Below are 17,848 nucleotides of genomic sequence, written 5' to 3' on the forward strand. Positions count from 1 at the left end.
CTCTTCCAGAGATTCCATTCCCATCGTCAGCCTGGCAGCTCACAACAGTCTGTAACTCCAGTTCTAGGGCATGCTAAGCCCTCTTCTGGTCTTCTCTGGCACCAGGCACACAAGTGGTTCATAGATACACACACATGCAAAATGGTCATACTCATAAAATAAATGCATACATGTTTTAAAGGGTAACTTAATTTATCCGTGTGTGTGTGTGTGTGTGTATGCCCCCAAAGTCCAGAATAGGACTTGGAGCTGATGTCACAGACAGTTGTGAGTCACTCAACATGAGTGCTCAGATTTGGGTTATCCCCAACAGCAGTATGTACTCTTAACCACTGAGCCACCTTTCTGCCCCAAAGTGTATCCTCCTCCTCCTCCTCCTCCTCCTCCTCCTCCTTCTTCTTCTTTTTCTTTTTTTTTTAAAGATTTATTTATTTATTATATATGAATACACTGTAGCTGTCTTCAGACACACCAGAAGAGGGACAACCATCTGTAATGAGATGGTTGTGAGCCACCATGTGGTTGCTGGGATTTGAACTCAGGACCTCTGGAAGTGCAGTCAGTGCTCTTAACCACTGAGCCATCTCTCCAGCCCCTTTTTTTTCTTTTCTTGGTTTTTTCGAGACAGGGTTTCTCTGTGTAGCCCTGGCTGTCCTGGAACTCACTCTGTAGACCAGGCTGTCCTCGAACTGAGAAATCCGCCTGCCTCTGCCTCCCAAGTGCTGGGATTAAAGGCGTGTGCCACCACTGCCCGGCTCCAAAGTGTATTCTTAAGTGTATTCTCTCTGAGAACTTATCAATGGCTTTGTTTTTGTTTTTATTTTTTTTTCTTTCAAGGAAGGTCTCCTTATGTAGTCCTAAGCTGGAACTCATTATATAGCCCAAACTAGCCTGGAATTCCAGATCCTCCGGACTCAGCCTCAAAGTGAGGGGATTATAGATAGCAGCCTCTTGGCCAAAATATGTTTAACTCAGTGCAACCCACAGAGCGTATTCCAGACCAATTGCTACAGCCGCCGAAGAGCCCACGAAAGCTTGGTACACAAAAAGTCACGTGAACCTGGGATACCCTGACCTCCCTCCACCCGCCAAGACACACACGTGTTCGTAGAGCTTGCCTACAAGGCGGGGCACTGTGGCCCCGCCCTTCGCCACCTCCTCACCCCCACAACTACAAGTCCCATCGTGCCCCGCGCTCACGCACACTACGCGAGAGCAAGATGGCTGACACAGCGGCTGGGCCTGGTGGCTCCGGAACGGTAAGGTTGGGGAGGCGCGGCGTGAAGCCGAAAGAGTTTAGGTCTCCTGGACCTTTCCCACGGGCCGAGAAACCCAGGCCCGCTCTGAGATCCGGGACTGGAGAGTATCTCTCCCGCTGCTTGGGACTTGGCAGCAGCCTCCTAAATTGCTGCACCTGAGACTTGATTGGCTTGTTCCCTGTTGAGGGTGGGAACTCGGAACATCTTCTGATTGGTCCGAAGAGGCTGTTTTTATCCTCTTACTGGCCAAAGTTGGAAGGGGTGTCCCTGCGTAAAACATTTAGCTGCTTTGCCTTTCTTTGCGGTGATTCCTAGCCCTCTTCTGCATCTGCTACTGTTCTAACTTTCCTTGTTATTGAAATGGTGTGTTGGGACAAGAAGACAGTGGATTTATACCCTCAATACCATCATTCGTGTAGATATTCTTGCTCTCTTTCCCCTTTTTTCCTCCCTTCCTTCCTCCGTTCCTCTCTTCCTCCTCTCGTACCTGCCTCTGCCTCCCGCGTGCTGGGAATAAAGGCGTGCCCACCATCGACCAGCTCCTTGTATATATTCTGATACTTTGCTCCAGAAAAAAGTGAATGGGGCTGGAGAGATGGCTTAGTGGTTAAGGCAGACTACTGTTGCTCTTTCAGAGGACCTGAGTTTGGTGGAGTGCCTCACAACCACCTGTAATTCCTTCACGGAATCCGGGCCTCCTGAGTGTGGCACCTGCACTCACAGGAACACACACCAAACACATCTATCTACAAGTAATTTTCTCTTTGTTTCTTTCTTTCTTTCTTTCTTTCTTTTTTTGTTTTGTTTTGTTTTTCAAGACAGGGTTTCTCTGTGTAGCCCGGGCTGTCCTGGAACTCACTCTGTAGACCAGGCTGTCCTCGAACTCAGAAATCCGCCTACCTCTGCCTCCCAAGTGCTGGGATTACAGGCGTGCGCCACCACTGCCCGGCAGTAATTTTTGTTTTTAAGCAAGTAGCATTTATCGTATTGGAAGTCTCAGGATTTGGATGCTCAGTTATTACTCGTTTAGTAAGATCTGTACGACTTAAGTATTAAACACTGATAAATATTTACCAAAAGAGAACTTTTACTGTCCAGTCAAAAGTTGGTACACACCTTTGTGTACCAACCAAAAGTTGGTAATTCCTGGGCTTGGCAGGAAGAAATAAGAGGATTGTAGTTTCAGCCTAGGCTTCATATCTAGCTTTAGGCCATCCTGAATGAACTACAGAGTGAGACTGGGGGTGTAGAGGGGGGGAAACACAGGACATTTTGTCGTTGTTGTTCTTGATGGTGTAAATTCTGAGGTTTCATTCTTGTCTGTTGGTTCAAAGTCGCCTCTCTCTGGGCTTCTGATTTACAGAGACCAGGAAGTAAGCAGTCCACTAATCCTGCTGATAACTACCATCTGGCCCGGAGGAGGACCCTGCAAGTGGTTGTGAGCTCCTTGCTGACAGAGGCGGGATTTGAGAGTGCTGAGAAAGCATCTGTGGAAACCTTGACAGAGATGCTGCAGAGCTGTGAGTACCAGGAAACACTAGGCCTGTGGTCTCCATACAGACCCAGCTCCATAAGCTCAATCCCAGATACTGTCCCCTCTTTCCTTGGAAGACTGTTAGAGACTCAGCTTCAGGCAGAACAAACAAAAATGTCCATTGTAGAATGAAACTGTTTTGATGCCTGTGGTGTGGGAGACACATAGCAACACTGTCATTGTAATCATCTGCAGTTGCTTTAAGTATGCGTGCTTAGTGCTGTACAACCCTCAGCATTATCCACCCAAAGCCCTGTACCCCTGAACAGAACTGGATTCTGTCTTCTCCACAGCCCCAAGAATTTCTGTCTACTTTCTGTCTTTGAGTTTGTATTTTATTTTTTATATATCTTCTCCCTTTTAGTTTTTTAATACGGGATTTCTCTGTGTGGCTCCTGGCTCTCCTGGAACTCACTCCACAGACCAGGCTGTCTTTGAACTCATAACTTCACCTGCCTCTGCCTCCTGAGTGCTGGGATCAAAGGCATGTGCCACCACGGCCCAGCCTAATCAATCAGTCAACCTCCCCTGAACCACCTTTCTCTCTCTTTTAAAGATTTATTTATTTGTTTTATGTATACAAGTATAGTCACTGCCTTCAGACACACCAGAAGAGGGCATCAGATCCCATTACAGATGGTTGTGAGCCACCACGTGGTGGCTGGGAATTGAACTCAGGACCTCTGGAAGAGCAGTCAGTGCTCTTAACTCCTGAGCCATCTCTCCAGCCTAACATATCTCTTTAAAGAATTACTGTTATTTCCTTGTGCGTGTGTGATAGGGACTGCATACATGCCATAGCACACATATGGAAGCCAAAGGATGACCTATGGGAGTAAGGTTACTCCTACCATACTAGCCCTGGAGATGAGGCTCAGGTCATTGGCAGCAAGTACCTTTACTGCTGAGCCATTTGACAGGCTCTGCTTTTGCTTTGTATTTTTTTTCCTCTGTTCTTCAGATAAATGGAATCTGAAAATACTTGTCCTTTTGTGCCTGGCTTATTTCATATACATACTGTTTCAAAGTTTATCCATGTTATAGATTTCATTCCATTTGAAGAATTTCATTCCTTTTGAAGGTTGACCACATGCTCCATTTGTAGCTGGGTATGGTGGGCACACTGTAATCCTAGCCCTTGGGAGATGGAGGCAGGAATAGCAGGAGTTCAAGTCCAGTCTCTGCTGCACATGGAGTTTGAGGGTATATGAGAACCTGTCTCAAAATTAACAAGCAAAACCGATCCATTGTGTGTTCATATCTAAGTTGGTTTAGCCGTTATTCATCTGTCAGTGGACAGATCTTTCTCACCTTTTGATTGTTGTGAATTTTTGTTTTGAAATTTGCCTGATATAATTGTTAGCTTCGGGCCTTACCACCTCAGTCTGCTAACTTAGTCCTGGAAGCTTCTAGCCTCCATACAATCTTATCTGGGTCTAGAATGTTTTCAGTCTCTGAGGAGACTTACTGTTGAATAAGCTCACCCCTTCCTAGTTCTTCCTGAACTCTGACTGGCTGGTCAACTCAGCCGTTCTGACTCAAACACCTCTCTAAGTAGACTGAACCTGGCTTCTCTCGGTTTCTTACTGAGTTGCTGTGCTTGGCTTCGTACTAATTTGGACAATCTGTTCTAATCTTCCAGCTCCTCCTCATTCTCTGGCTGGATCTGTCTTTACCTGTGTCTAGCTTGTTCTCTCTAACTGTCCCAGTAAAACGACCTCCCTTCCTCTTTCTCTCTCTGCACCACCCCTGAAGTAGCTTCCCTTTCCTGTCTCTCCTTGTGAGAGCTGGGCATAGCCTACCTATTCTGTCAGATCTTTCTCTGATTTGTCACTTTGTCTGCCACTCAATTAGACATCACTTTTAAACATGGGTGCTTCCTTCCACAAACTAACTTTACCTTCCTTGTTTGATGTGCACTAAGGCTGAGCCACACCACAACTAGAAACAGGCTTTTCTGGTAAACACCACAATCTCAGGGTTCACAGTGTGATCAAATATCCTGTGACAGAATTTGAACTGCTGTTTTTGAATGCACACAAGTGCCTGTTTGAGCGCTGCCTTTGGTCATTTGGGCATATAGATATAAAGTATAACTGGCAGCCCACCTGGTAATCTTATTTTGAACTTTGGAGAACCTCTGGCCTTTGACCCTTGTAGACATCTCAGAAATCGGGAGAAGTGCCAAGTCATACTGCGAGCACACAGCCAGGACCCAGCCCACACTGTCGGACATCGTGGTCACACTGGTTGAAATGGGTAAGTGTGTTCCAGCATAGGATCACCAGGAAGTGGGGGAGCCTTGGGCTTTCAGTGTCTGCTGAGTATTCTTGCATTCCATCCTATTTTCCCGATCTGCTTTTAGTTAGAATGTTAGGAAGAAGGAGTCCTTTGACCCTGTCTCAGAGACCTCCTAAGTCCTTGAGGGAGTTCTCTTGAGGGCAGAATAGGGGCTAAGCTGGGAGTTTAAGCCCTCTTTCCACACAGATAGCTCCTGTTTTCCTGTTTAGTATCATGCCAGTGTCAGAACATGGCAATGACTGGTTTTTTGTTTTTGTTTTTTTTGTCCCTAGGCTTCAATGTTGACACTCTACCTGCTTATGCAAAACGGTCTCAGAGGATGGTCATCACTGCACGTAAGTGGCTTTGAACGCAGACTGTAGTGTGCCTTGGTGGGAGGAGAGGGCAGGCGTCAGAGCGTCAGCTCTTTCCTTGTTGCGGGCTCACCTTTGGGGTGGTGAGCTACCCACAGCCTGGTCTTGTCTGTGTAGTGGGATCAGGATGCCAAGCTCAGTCTTCAGGCGGCTGAACCGTGTCTGAGCCACTGCTGTTGCAGTTTAGCCCTGGAGAACAGATGACCGTTCAAAAAACTATGGCAGTTCTTGCTTCTTTAGATCAGGGTTGGCAAACTCTGTGGTCTGTGGACAGAATGTGCTTGCTTTTGTAAGTAACAGTTTATTGGCATGCGGCTTATTTACTTACCATCTGTGATTGCTTCCACGTTACAGAGGCAGGGGTCTGTGGCTCGCACTCTCTGAACTGCTGCTCTTTGGTGGATGGGCCTGTAATCCCAGCACTTGTCAGGGGCTGGGGTGCTCTAGAGTTCTCGTGTACTGTAGATAGTGAGGGCTATGCTAGCCTGAGCTACATAGGTGGGACTCGGGCTCAAAAATCAAGCAGAAGAAATCTAAAGTATTTACCATGTATCCTTTTATGTAAAAAGTTTTAGTGTGTTTTAGATAAAAGTGGGTCCCTTAAGCTACGTAGGGAATAACTGCTTTTTTAGTGTGAGGACTTGAGGTGAAAATGTTGTACTTGTTTTTATTTGTTTGGTTTGGTTTTTCGAGACAGGGTTTCTTTATGTAGCCTTGGCTGTCCTGGAACTCAAAGTTACTTTTTCCCCCATTGGCATCTTTGTAAACATTCCATCTGTTTGCTGTGTGTGCAAGCATGCTCGTGCCATGGCATGCAGGTGGAGAGCAGAGGACAGCTTTGTGGAGCTGGCTGTCGCCTTCCACCATGTGGGTCCTAGAGATTGGCTCAGTGAGCCACCTCCCCACCCGCATCGGAGAGAAACAGTGGAAAGTGTTTCCTTCCCTCCGGCAGTTAAGCCCACACTCCTCTCAGTTTAGTGCTGGTTATTTGGGGTGATTGCTCACAGTGTGTACTGGGGACTAGACCCCAGGGCCCCTGAGCGCTGAATGTGTGCTGTGCCACTAAAAACTATTCTTAGTGCCTGCTTGCCCTCCAGAAAGACAGCCGACAGTCCACATACAGTCCTTTTTTTCTTCATTTTTTGGTTTTTTCGAGACAGGGTTTCTCTGTGTAGCCCTGGCTGTCCTGGAACTCACTCTGTAGACCAAGCTGTCCTCGAACTCAGAAATCCGCCTGCCTCTGCCTCCCAAGTGCTGGGATTAAAGGCGTGTGCTACCACTGCCCGGCCTACACACAGTCTTTAGTGAGCTTCAGTGTTCTTTTTATGTAGTAGCTTTGGTGACAGCCACTCTGCTGCTGATGTAAGAGGCTTGCAGGCAGATTGTCGCAGATTGTCCCAGATTGAAGTGTCAATCGAGATTACTTGGCAGGGCAGGGCAGGGCATTGTGTGCTGATCTGGAAAGGTTGTGGAAGGCCTTTGGTCAATGGAATTACAAAGTGCTTAATTGTGGTCCAGTGAGAAGAGAGGGATTCGACAGAGAGCGTCATCTGTAGAATGTAGGCGTTGGAGATGTAACTAGTTGCAATTGTGTTGCAGCTCCGGTGACCAATCAGCCAGTGACACCCAAGGCCCTCACTGCAGGGCAGAACCGACCCCACCCACCACACATCCCCAGCCATTTTCCAGAGTTTCCAGATCCCCACACCTACATCAAAACTCCGGTGAGTTCTGGAGCTGCCCAAGGCCTGTGCGTGTGTGAATCACAGTTGATGAAGGTTGCAGCGGAGAGTGCCCTTCAGCTCTCTGATGACATTCCTACAGGGATGCCATCTTGTTATGGGTCATGGTGGCTCACCAGCCCTTAGAAGGCTGAGGCAGAATGGTTGCTATCCATTTGAGGCCAGCCTGTGCTACAGAGTGAGATGTTGTCTCACAAAGAGAGACAGAAAAGGGGGAGGAGGGGGAATACACAGAGTAAAACAATCTGGCCAGAAGAGTTAGGAATTATTTAAAAGGTTTTATGTGTGTGAGTGTTTCACCTGTGTGTATGTCTGTGCGCCTACTGCCCACAAAGGCCAGGAGAAGGCATTGGATCTCCTAGAATTGGATGTGGGTGCTGGGAATTGAGCCCAGGTCCTCTGAAAGAGCAGCCAGTGCTCTTAACCACTGAGCCATCTCTCCAGCCCCTGAGAATTATGATCTTTACGTTGCCAGCACAAGAAATTGCTTCTCCCACCAAACACAAAGCTCCTTAGCCACACAGAACAGAACTAACTGGAAGGCTGTTGCACATGTTTGTGTTGGTTCTTGGTAAGATCACTGGTCGACGTGGTGGTCTTGCATGTACTTTCTGGATTTTTCAAGTTTCTCGTTACACAGAGTCATTTTGACCCAGGAGAGAGTTGGTTGAAATAAATAGATGGATTACTTGACTATCACGGAGAACTGGCTGTAACAGGCTCATGCTGTCCTTTGGTGTGCTTGGTGAGCAACCCCGCCTTCCCTCGGGCGTGTTGTGCTCCACAGATAGAACTTGCCACATTTCCGTCGAGCAGGAGTAAAGGTGCAGAGTGCAGGTCTTCAGTCAGGAAAGGCTCTCCATGGTGCAGGCTTCAGGGAAGGAACTGATACAGCCATTGCCCTGCACTGCCGTCTCAGAGCTCTGCAGACAGATGACAGAGAACAGTACGGAATTCATTAGTTAACAGGCCTAAGGGCCACAAGTTCAAAATCAAGGTGTTATGAGGGCCGTGTTCCTGCCAACACCTGTAGGGAATCTGCTTGCCTTGCTCTGGCTGAGGGACGCCAGCATCTCTCTCTCCAGCATCTCTCGGTGTATAGGCATGTCACTCCAGTCTTCAAGTCCCCATGTGATGCTGGCTATCTGCCTCTACAGTTTAAAATACTTTGTCCAAAAAAAAAAGTTATTTGTTGACAATAGAGACGCACACTTTTAATCCCAGCTCTCTGGAGGCAGAGACAGGGGATCTGTGTGAGTTAACTAGCCTGCTTTACAGAATGAGTTCCAGGATAGCCTAGGCTACCCAGTGAAACCCTGTCTCAAAAAACCAAAAATAAATAGAATACTTTGTCTTCCTATAAAGACACCATGCCTTCTTCCTAATTGAAGACATCTTTGGTGACTCTGTTGCCAAGTAAGGTCATATGAGATGCCAGGAACTAGAAGTTCACTACATCTAAACACTGTTTTATGGGAATACAATTCAATACATAGTGTTAATCCCTCTTTTATAGAGCGTGTTAATGGACCCTGACAATAAAAATAACATAAAGAAACTCCTGTTAGAGTTGGTTGTTTGAGACTGAGTCTCAGGCAGCTCAGGTTAGCCTCTCTGACACAGAGTGTCGTTAAAGTTGACTCCAGACTCCAGGGCCTCTTGCCTCTACCTCTGAAGTGCTGAGGTTACGAGTATGGCATTGCACCTGCATCAAAGTGTTATTTATGGGTATTATCACGTAACCTACTGCAAAACAGTGCGTATATATATAAATATATATGTTCTAAGATTTATTTATTTTATGTGAGTACACTGTAGCTGTCTTCAGACACACCAGAAGAGGGCATCAGATCCCATTACAGATGGTTATGAGCCACCATGTGGTTGCTGGGAATTGAACTCAGGACCTCTGGAAGAGCAGTCAGTGCTCTTAACCGCTGAGCCGTCTCTCCAGCCCCAAAACAGTGTATATTAAAAGATAACCTCATCTTCTTTGAACATTCAGGAAGCCTGTGACTTTTGAGTTGGAGTCTTGCTCTTTCTTTCTGGAGTCTTGATATAGGACATTAAGTTGCAAGCCCAATCTTTATACCATTTTACTTTAATTCTTTAATGGTTCTTTTAGTTAAAAAGGTTATATACCAAAAGATGTGGCCAGGCATGGTGGCACACACCTTTAGTCACAGCACTTGGGAGGCAGAGGCAGGCGAATCTCTTGAGAACCAAGCCAGCCAGGGCTGCATAGTGAGACACTGTCTCACCAAATAATAATAAAATAAAAGGAACAGGGCTGGAGAGATAACTCAGCATTTAAGAGTGCTTGCTGGTCTTGCAGAGGAGCAGAGGTCGGTTCCCAGCACCCATGCTGGGTAGTCCTCAGCACTGTAACTAGTTCTACAGGCACTTGCATGGCCATGAGCATACACTTCCCTCTCCCTCTGTCTCTGCCCTTCTCTCTCCCTCCCTCTCCTCCTTTTCTTTTTAACATTTTTAAGCTGTACTTTATTTTGCATATAAGAGTTTTTTGCCTGCATGTGTGTCTGTGCACCACATGAGTGCTGGTGCCTGAGGAGGTGGCGAGCCTTCATGTGGGTGCTGGGAATCAAACCCAGGTCCTTTGTGAGAACAGGTGCTCTTAACCCCTGAGCCAACTTGCCAGCCCTTGAAAAATCTTTAGAAGTTTAAAACCTGCCTTTCTGTTATGAGGAGCTGTTTTTGGTCAGTTCTTGGTCGTCTCCACAATTACATTGTAAAATATGTTGCGGTCATTCTCGTCCTTGCTGGCTCCTGAATGTTCCCTTGAGATGCCCAGCAGGGTGCTATCTTGGCGGAGTCCCTTGTCCTGGGCCCTCTCAATTCCACTTACAATAGCAGACTAGTCTGGTTTTCTCTCCTTTTTTAACAATTACATGTATTTCATTTATCTGTGTGGGTGGGTGCTCACGCACAGTGTGTGGCAGTCAGAGGAGACGGTGAAGGAGTTGCCCCCCTTTGAGCCATGTGGTCCTGATGACGGCTCAGGTGCTCAGGCTTGGTGCACACCCTTACCTGGTGAGCCGTCTCACCCTCACCCTGTATTTCATTTCTCTCTCCTCCCTCCTCCTCCCTCTCTCTGTGTCTCTCCCTTTCTTAGACCAGGCTGGCCTTGACCTCACTGCTACCTGCCTGAGTGTGCTACCAGGGCCAGTATTCCACACATGTAGGGGGAGGGGAGTCTTTTGGACCAATGTGTCTGCTTGGAGAGGGTGGGTTTAAGACAAGGAGTGGCACAGTGTGCAAATGCACGTGGGCCACCACTCATACGCTGTGGGTGCCAAGTTACGGGTCCTTGACGGTTCCAAGTCTTCTTTCAGGATCTGTGTCCTACACCTAAAGCTAGCTGCTGTGGAGGCTCAGGGAAGACACAGTCTACTGTGTAGTAACTATTGGCATTTCTCTTAATGACTGTGTGTCTATTGAGATGGTCCTCTGTTGTCTGCTGTCTTCATGTATCTTTGCTCTAACGTCAGTGAGCAGGCCATGGTTTCGGAAGGACATAGCAGCAGCAAGGCAGGGCCTGAGGAGAGCTGAAGGTGGCAGGAGCTCAGCCTACTGTCTCTGTTGTTCTCCTAGACATACCGCGAGCCAGTGTCTGACTACCAGGTCCTTCGGGAGAAGGCTGCATCTCAGAGGCGAGACGTGGAGCGAGCACTCACCCGCTTCATGGCCAAGACGGGCGAGACCCAGAGTCTTTTCAAGGATGACGTCAGCACTTTCCCCTGTGAGAGTCACCTCTCTGGGCACCCTGTTGCTTGAGATAGTCACACCATCTTTCCTTTTTCTCAGTGCAGTGGGAGAGATGAGTATGTCCTCTTGGTTTTCTTTTTTTTTTTTTAGATTTATTTATTTCACGTATGTGAGTATACTGTTGTTATCTTCAGACATACCAGAAGAGGGCATCAGATCCCCATTATAGATGGTTGTGTGCTACCATGTGGTTGCTGGGAATTGAACTCAGGACCTCTGGAAGAGCAGTCCAGGCTCTTAACCGCTGAGCCATCCCTCCAGCCCCTTCTTGGTTTTCTCTAGTGCACTCTACTCTTCAGATCTATGGCTCCTTCCCTCATATCCCAAGAGCCTGTTCCTACCTGATGATTCTCCAACAGAAAACCTCTCATATATTGGCTGCAGTGAGTTTAGGGTAAGCTTGCAGTGGCTGAGCCCTGAACAGCAGAGAGTCTCCTGGGGAGAAGTGTTGTCTCAAGCAGCAGGAAGAACACTGATGTCTGCAGCCAGTTGCCCATCAGTGTCCTTTCTTGTCACATCTTGGGCCACTTTTAGGCTTTGTTGGCCAACTCATGTATCTCTGTAGGGGACCTCTGGTGATGTAAGGCTGAGTGTGGGAGTGTGGGGTTGGCTCATTTATTCAGTGAGCATCCACTCAGTACCTGCTAGGTGCCTGGCTCTGCACTCACTGGGGACAAAGATCCCCACACAGCACCTCATACTGCCCTTCCAGACCCGTGAGTTAGTAACCCTTAGCTTTGCCTTTCAGAGCTCAAAGGTGTATGGGAAAGGAACATTAACTAGCAAAAGGTCATGGTGACTGGGCAGCATTCAAACCTGGCTCCCTCTGGTTACTCGACAGACTCACGTCTTTCTTCCAATTCCTAGTGATTGCCGCCAGACCTTTCACCATCCCCTACCTCACGGCCTTGCTTCCCTCTGAGCTGGAGATACAGCAGATGGAAGAGACCGACTCCTCAGAGCAGGACGAGCAGACAGATACAGAGAACATCGTTCTTCACAGCAGCACGGTGGGTCCTCCCCTCTGCCTACCTCACAGTACGCGGCCCCTACCCCTGGGAACTGAACAGGGCCGACCCCAGCTGTCTATTAGAAGCTTGCATGATGGGCTGTGTGACCAGCCTCCATCATGAGAGACACATCCTGGGGACTCACACATTTAGCAAATGTTGATTGACAGACCCAGGTCCTGGTGCTGAGGAACTAGTGGGAGGCAAGACAGGCAAAGCCCCGCTCTCAGGAGCTGGAGATTTGACATGGATCTGTGGAGGCGGTGGAGGGACTAGAGGTGGCATTTGGGTACAGACCTGAAGAGACTAACACCTGCACGTGTCTGGAGTTTCCAGGCAAGGGGGAGGGTAGAGCACTTACAGGGCCAGCCTGGGGTAGAGCGAGCTAACTCATGGTACTCTCTGGTACCCTCTGCTGTGTTAGGCCGCACAGGCACGCTCTTCCATACAAAGTTATGCCAACAATAAAGAAGACTGTTGTTACTATTCTGGTGGCCTGCAGAATGCAGTCATGTGTTAGAAATCCTGATCTTGCCTCTGCCTGCTAAGTGCTGGGATTATAACATAGTCACATCTCACTCTGGGACCAGTTTTAACCTGCCTCCTTATCTCCTGATGTGAGGGTGTCTCTTAGTCACTGTTGCTGTGGGACACTTTAACCCTGACCTATTCCTCCCTGTCCTTAAACATAAAGGAACAATGAGTTTAGAGTAGTCAGTGGCTTTTTGTTTTTTGTTCTGTCGTTTGAACCAGCTCTCCTGCAGGCAGCCAAGAAGTTTAAACTTTTTGTACCAATCATGTACCCAGTAAGCACGTGTTCTGCAGTGAGCATGTGTCGGATCCTGTTGTGGCTGCTCAGGGTACAGCAGAGACCCCAGTAGATAAAACCTCTGCCCCTGAGAGCCTGTAAAGTCACCTTCACACACTCAAGATGAAACAGGATGTGGTGAAGATGGGGGCTCTGCTTCCGATAACAGCACTCGGTGGACCACCAAGCAGAGACTCGAAGGGGAGAGGAGAGCTGAGCCCTGATACTGGCTGCAGGCGAGGGCCTGAGGAACGTCAGCAGTTGGGATGGAAGACAGGGGAGGGAAGAGAAAGGAAGGGCCGAAGAGATGGGCCAGCTGCTTCAGGAGCTGGGTGAGCCGAGCTGAGTTGCAGGGTGGCACGGAGCCAGGGAGGGACACTTGTCAACTTCTGGAAGCATTGTTGATGGCTCCAGTGACAGTGGGTCCCAGAGAGAACGCTGCCCTGTTAGGAAGCTGTCACAGGGATGTAGGCCAGGGACAAGTGTGGGTCCCTCTCCTCAGGTGGTCACAGCAGAGGCAGTGCAAATGGTCGGATTTTATCGATAAGTGAAGCCAAGACGACGTCCTAACAGATGGGAGTTTAGTGGCAGGAAAGAAACAAGGGTGACTGCAGGACTCACCAGCTCAGGCACCTGCAGGGTGGTGGCTGTCCCACAGTGGGGGAGGCGAGTCGGGCATGCAGGAACGCTGAGGCACACTGAATGTGTGGTGCCTGCTTGTATGAAGCTGTCAAGCAAGCACTTAGGTGTTTGTGCTGGGACTGGCGGTGGCACAGAGGACAGGTTACATTGGACTTGGAGCCTCTGGCATGGAAGCGGAAGCCACAGCTGGGAGGCAGGTAGGGGTTGTTGGTGTGTCTCTGCACACCAAGGAGCCTGTTTTATTTCCTGTCTTGAGGCTATCTGTGTCTGAAGGGGACAGATCATAGGACTACCATTTCTACAAGCTGTCCTTGGTAGAGAGACACCTAACATCTAGTTTGTGGGGCCCTTCATGTCACTCTCACGGATTGTCTGAGAACATGTTTGAGGTACAGTTGAGGCAGCTTTTGAGTAACTTTGGGGTTTGGCTGTGGAGGAGTGGTGGACTGAGGGAATGGTAGGCAGTCCTCTGTTAGGCCGGTAAGAACTCAGGTAGGCCTGGAGCTGAGGGTCACACAGACCTTCCCATACCTGGCCCCCATCAGTGTGGTTGGTCTTACGGCTCTGGTTTTGAAGAGAAACTCTCCAGTGGCTTAGTGTGGGAGGACTCGGGCACATTACTGTACAGGGGTGGCTTTGCCCGGGAGAGCAGAGTTAATGGATAGTGCAGGGAAGTTGCACTAGAGCCATCCGGAGTGTTGAGGCCCAGCAAGCCAGAGACTGGGGTCTGCACCCCAGCCCAGCTATCCCTTGACACGAAGCCTCTATTCCTTTTTTTCCCAACTGATCACAGTATGGCAGCAGCTACTCCTGGTTGCAATATGAGGCCTCCTTTAAAACTCTCAGTTTCCCAGGACACCTGTGGTGTGTCACCAGGGAGCGCTGCAGGTCAGCTTCTGGTCACTAGGGCTGAGCAGCCAGGTCAGGCTTTGGGTGTGGTGGTCCATGCCCTGGCCCTGCTGCCACTGCTCGGTAAAGAAGTACAGAGACAAAAATGACAGACAGCGTGTGGGGACTGGAGGAGAGTGCACATGGGAAGAAGGGAGGAGAATCAACCACTCTCGCCTCCAGGACAGTTTCTAAATGTAAAGTCATGGACTCTGCTCTGCCTTGCTGAGCTTCTTCAGGATTCCAGAAAGTTCTTGAATGTGCTGAAGGATAGTCTGTGGTTCTCTGTTCAAGTGCCAGAAATGAGAGATTTGGGGAAATACATTAGACCTACTTTAGTTTGGGTCTAGGAGACAGATACCCTGCGCACTGTTTGTCCTAGCCCTGTGTCCCTTACTCCAAGATACCCATGGTCACTTCCTTCCCTTATCCCATGGGGTTAGACTCCCCCCCCGAAGCATGTAAATTCTAACCTCCTAGGTCTCCATTCTTTCTGTCCCCTTCTGAAGATGTCAAGGACCCTGGAGTCTTATTGTTTTGTCAGAGTTCACAGTTTCTCCCTTTAGAGCCAGCCACTGCCCGGGTCTTCTCACGGTGGGCAGAGACGGCAGCACTGGAAGGATGGTGCTCCTGTGTCTCTTTTCTCAATAGAGACACCAGGTGGTTCTTGTCCCGGGCACAGTCTCCTTCCTCATGCCACTGGTGTTCTGCTTTATTCCGGCTTTTGCTCAAAGGATGATTCCGGAGCTGAGAAGGAGAATGCTTCTGTCCTGCAGCAGAACTCCTCCTTGTCCGGCAGCCGGAATGGGGAAGAAAGCATCATCGATAACCCCTATCTGCGGCCCGTGAAGAAGCCCAAGATCCGGAGGAAGAAGTGAGTGGGAGGCTGGCTCCAGCCTGCTCCAGCCTGCTCCAGCATGCTTGTCCGCTCCGTGGTAGGACTAGGCTGGCCAGTGGGTGTAGCTTGCTGGGCACTGGTTGGGCAAGAGGAAGGCTTCCTCTGCTTCTCTCCCTTGGCTCCCACGGGCACCGCTGCACTTCAGTGTCGTGCCAGCCCTAGGCTGCTCGCACCTAGGCGAGCTGGAGGGGCCCACGGCAGCCTCTGTGGTTCTTCTTCTTTCTAGGTCCCTCTCGTGACCTGAGAAGGAGGCTGCCCTGTAAAGGAGAGAACACCGCTTTCCTGGGGGAGTGAGATCACAGAGGGAAGAGGAGGGCGGCATCCTTCTGGCCGTGTCATTTTAGTAGCAACTGTGTCTGAAGACAGGCTGTTGTGCTTGAATGTGGGTGGCGGAAGCCATGGCGCAGTGAAGGACTGCTCTGTCCCCTGACCATACTGTTACAACAGGCCGGGGACTGCTAGTGACTCTGTTATCAATCATGGGACTTGATTCCTTTGGAACCTGAAGGGACAGAGAAGAGGCAGAAGTAAGGCCCATGGCTTCGTGCCCTGTCAAGAAGAAGGCCAGGTGTATCTTCCAGACCTCCTGGATCCCTCTCGATGCCCGGACACACCCAGAGCTTCTTACTTCTCACCTGGGCCCCAGGATCCCTGCCGAGCGGATGGAAAGTGACTTTGTATCTCATGTGCTGGAAGCAGGCCCCCAGCTCACCTTTGATCTGGAGCTGCCAGGAGCTGGGAGCACTCCGTCTCAACGGTAATGGCCATGGGATAGCCTTGATCTCTGAGCAGCATTTGATTAAAGCTGACCACGATGGAATCGAAGCACCCTCTGGGAAAGCTGGTCTGACCAGAGCCTGTGATATAGTTAGTTATCCAGTGACTTAAAAAGGAGCCGTGGATTTAAAACACCATGAAGAGGACTTAGCAAGAAGAAGAGGACCAAGCTTAGCTGAGAAATCCAGATGTGGTAGAAAGCTACATGCCCACCTGCTGGAGGGAGGGGCTGAGAGGACCCTGCTGAGGCATGAGAATCCACCCACCTCCACTTTCCCACTAATCATGAGTCGAGCCTCCCAGGAAAAATGGCAGGGACGCATGGAAATTGACACGAAATGGCTGAGTAGTTCCTTGGGTTGGGGTGCCTCCTCCATCCTGTGGCTGCTGCTGCTTCTCCTTCAGCTCCTTCAGTCTTGCTCACTCTTTCTCTCCTCACCCTCATGTTTCAGAGACAGGCTCTGTCTGTAGCCTAGGCTATCCCAGAACTCCGACTTCCTGCCACCTGCTGCAGGTACAGGTGTGAGCCACCATGCTTGGCTTCTGGTCAGCTGGTCGAGGCGCCACCTTCCCTGCTGATCTCTAAGGTCTTTGCTCCCCTTGCCTGGAGGGAAAGAGCTCTATGTCTGGAATCGAAGGACGAGGAAGGGTGAGAAGATGAGCTTTCTCAACTCCGGACCAAACAGGAATATTTTCCGTGTGACTCAGAACTTCCAGGTCAGGACAGGAAGACTGACCTGTGTGGTTCCTGAGAGCTTGGGATGCACTTGGCAGCTCTGGCCAGTCAGTCGAAATCCAGTCAAGATAAGAGTATCACACCTTGCTGTTCCCGTGTGTCTAGTGAGCACATCTGTAATTCTGCACCATTATCACTGTTGGAGGCCAACGCTTGATGAGAGTATTGTGTGAGGTGGGGTGGGAGGGGCTCTTGCCCGTGACCTCAGAACTGCCCCAGAACTGTGCCGCTGTCCTTCTCTAAGAAGAGAGATGCTCAGACACGGGCCTGAGTGATGATGTGTTCAAGCATATCATTCTCAATGTGTGTATATTTATATATTTCTATTTTTTATAATTGGGGTCTTATTGGAAGGAAAAATTGTGATTTATGAAATGCCTGTAATAAAATTCATAATAAAAACTTTGTAAATGAATCAGACATAGGGCTTTTCAATGGGTAGGCAAAGAAGTACTGTACACAGCTTTTCCCGTGACTCTTCAGACATGTTTTCTGCACGCCGAGTGATGGTAGCACATCTGCAGTCCCAGTACGTGGGATACTGAGTTCAAGGCCAGCCTAGATTATATACTAAGCCCCAGCCTCAGAACCAGAACAAGTTGTTGGTGCTTATTTGTTTTTAAGATGTTTGAAATGGTATGTGTGTGACTATTTTATCTGCATGCATGTATGTGTGTGCGTGGTTTCCTCAGGTCAGAAGAGAACGGTAGATAGGCCGGAGTGGAGGTTGTGCGCTGCCATGTGCGTGCTGAGCCTCTCCGAGAGCAGGCGTGCTCCATACCACCGAGCCGTCTCTCCAGCCCCAAGGCTTTAGGTTGTTTTGTTTCTTTAAATGGCCAGGGTAGAACTTGTTCTGTAACCCAGGCTGCTAGAAGTCCTCTTGCCTCAAGCTTCCTAGGTAGCTGTGATCCCAGTCCCCAGGCCCAGCCTATAAAATAAAAATTTAAACACAAATGTATGTATGTGCTATGCCTAACTCCAACGCCTAACGTCAGTTCTAACTCACCTGTTTCCCTCCACGTGCTATCTCACTGTGTATCCCTAACTGGCCTTAGTTAAGTCAGGCTGGCTTCAAACTCAGATCTGTCTACCTCTGTGTCCCAAAAGCTGGGAT

At 49.1% G+C, this 17,848-nt stretch overlaps 1 protein-coding gene across 1 annotated transcript; it reads left to right on the top strand.

The window, feature by feature from the left end:
* Window positions 1-1,215: 1,215 nt before the first annotated feature.
* On the top strand, window positions 1,216-17,154 carry LOC114616555 (transcription initiation factor TFIID subunit 8). Its single transcript, XM_028761991.1, has 9 exons — window positions 1,216-1,259; window positions 2,623-2,779; window positions 4,954-5,052; window positions 5,367-5,429; window positions 7,047-7,171; window positions 10,802-10,949; window positions 11,843-11,985; window positions 15,058-15,197; window positions 15,448-17,154. Exons 1-9 carry the CDS (start codon window positions 1,221-1,223, stop codon window positions 15,458-15,460), a joined length of 927 nt encoding a protein of 308 aa, XP_028617824.1. The 5' UTR covers window positions 1,216-1,220; the 3' UTR covers window positions 15,461-17,154.
* Window positions 17,155-17,848: the final 694 nt, after the last annotated feature.

Source organism: Grammomys surdaster, unplaced genomic scaffold, assembly GCF_004785775.1.
Source record: "Grammomys surdaster isolate TR1022 unplaced genomic scaffold, NIH_TR_1.0 332515, whole genome shotgun sequence".
NCBI classification, from domain to species: Eukaryota; Metazoa; Chordata; class Mammalia; order Rodentia; family Muridae; genus Grammomys; species Grammomys surdaster.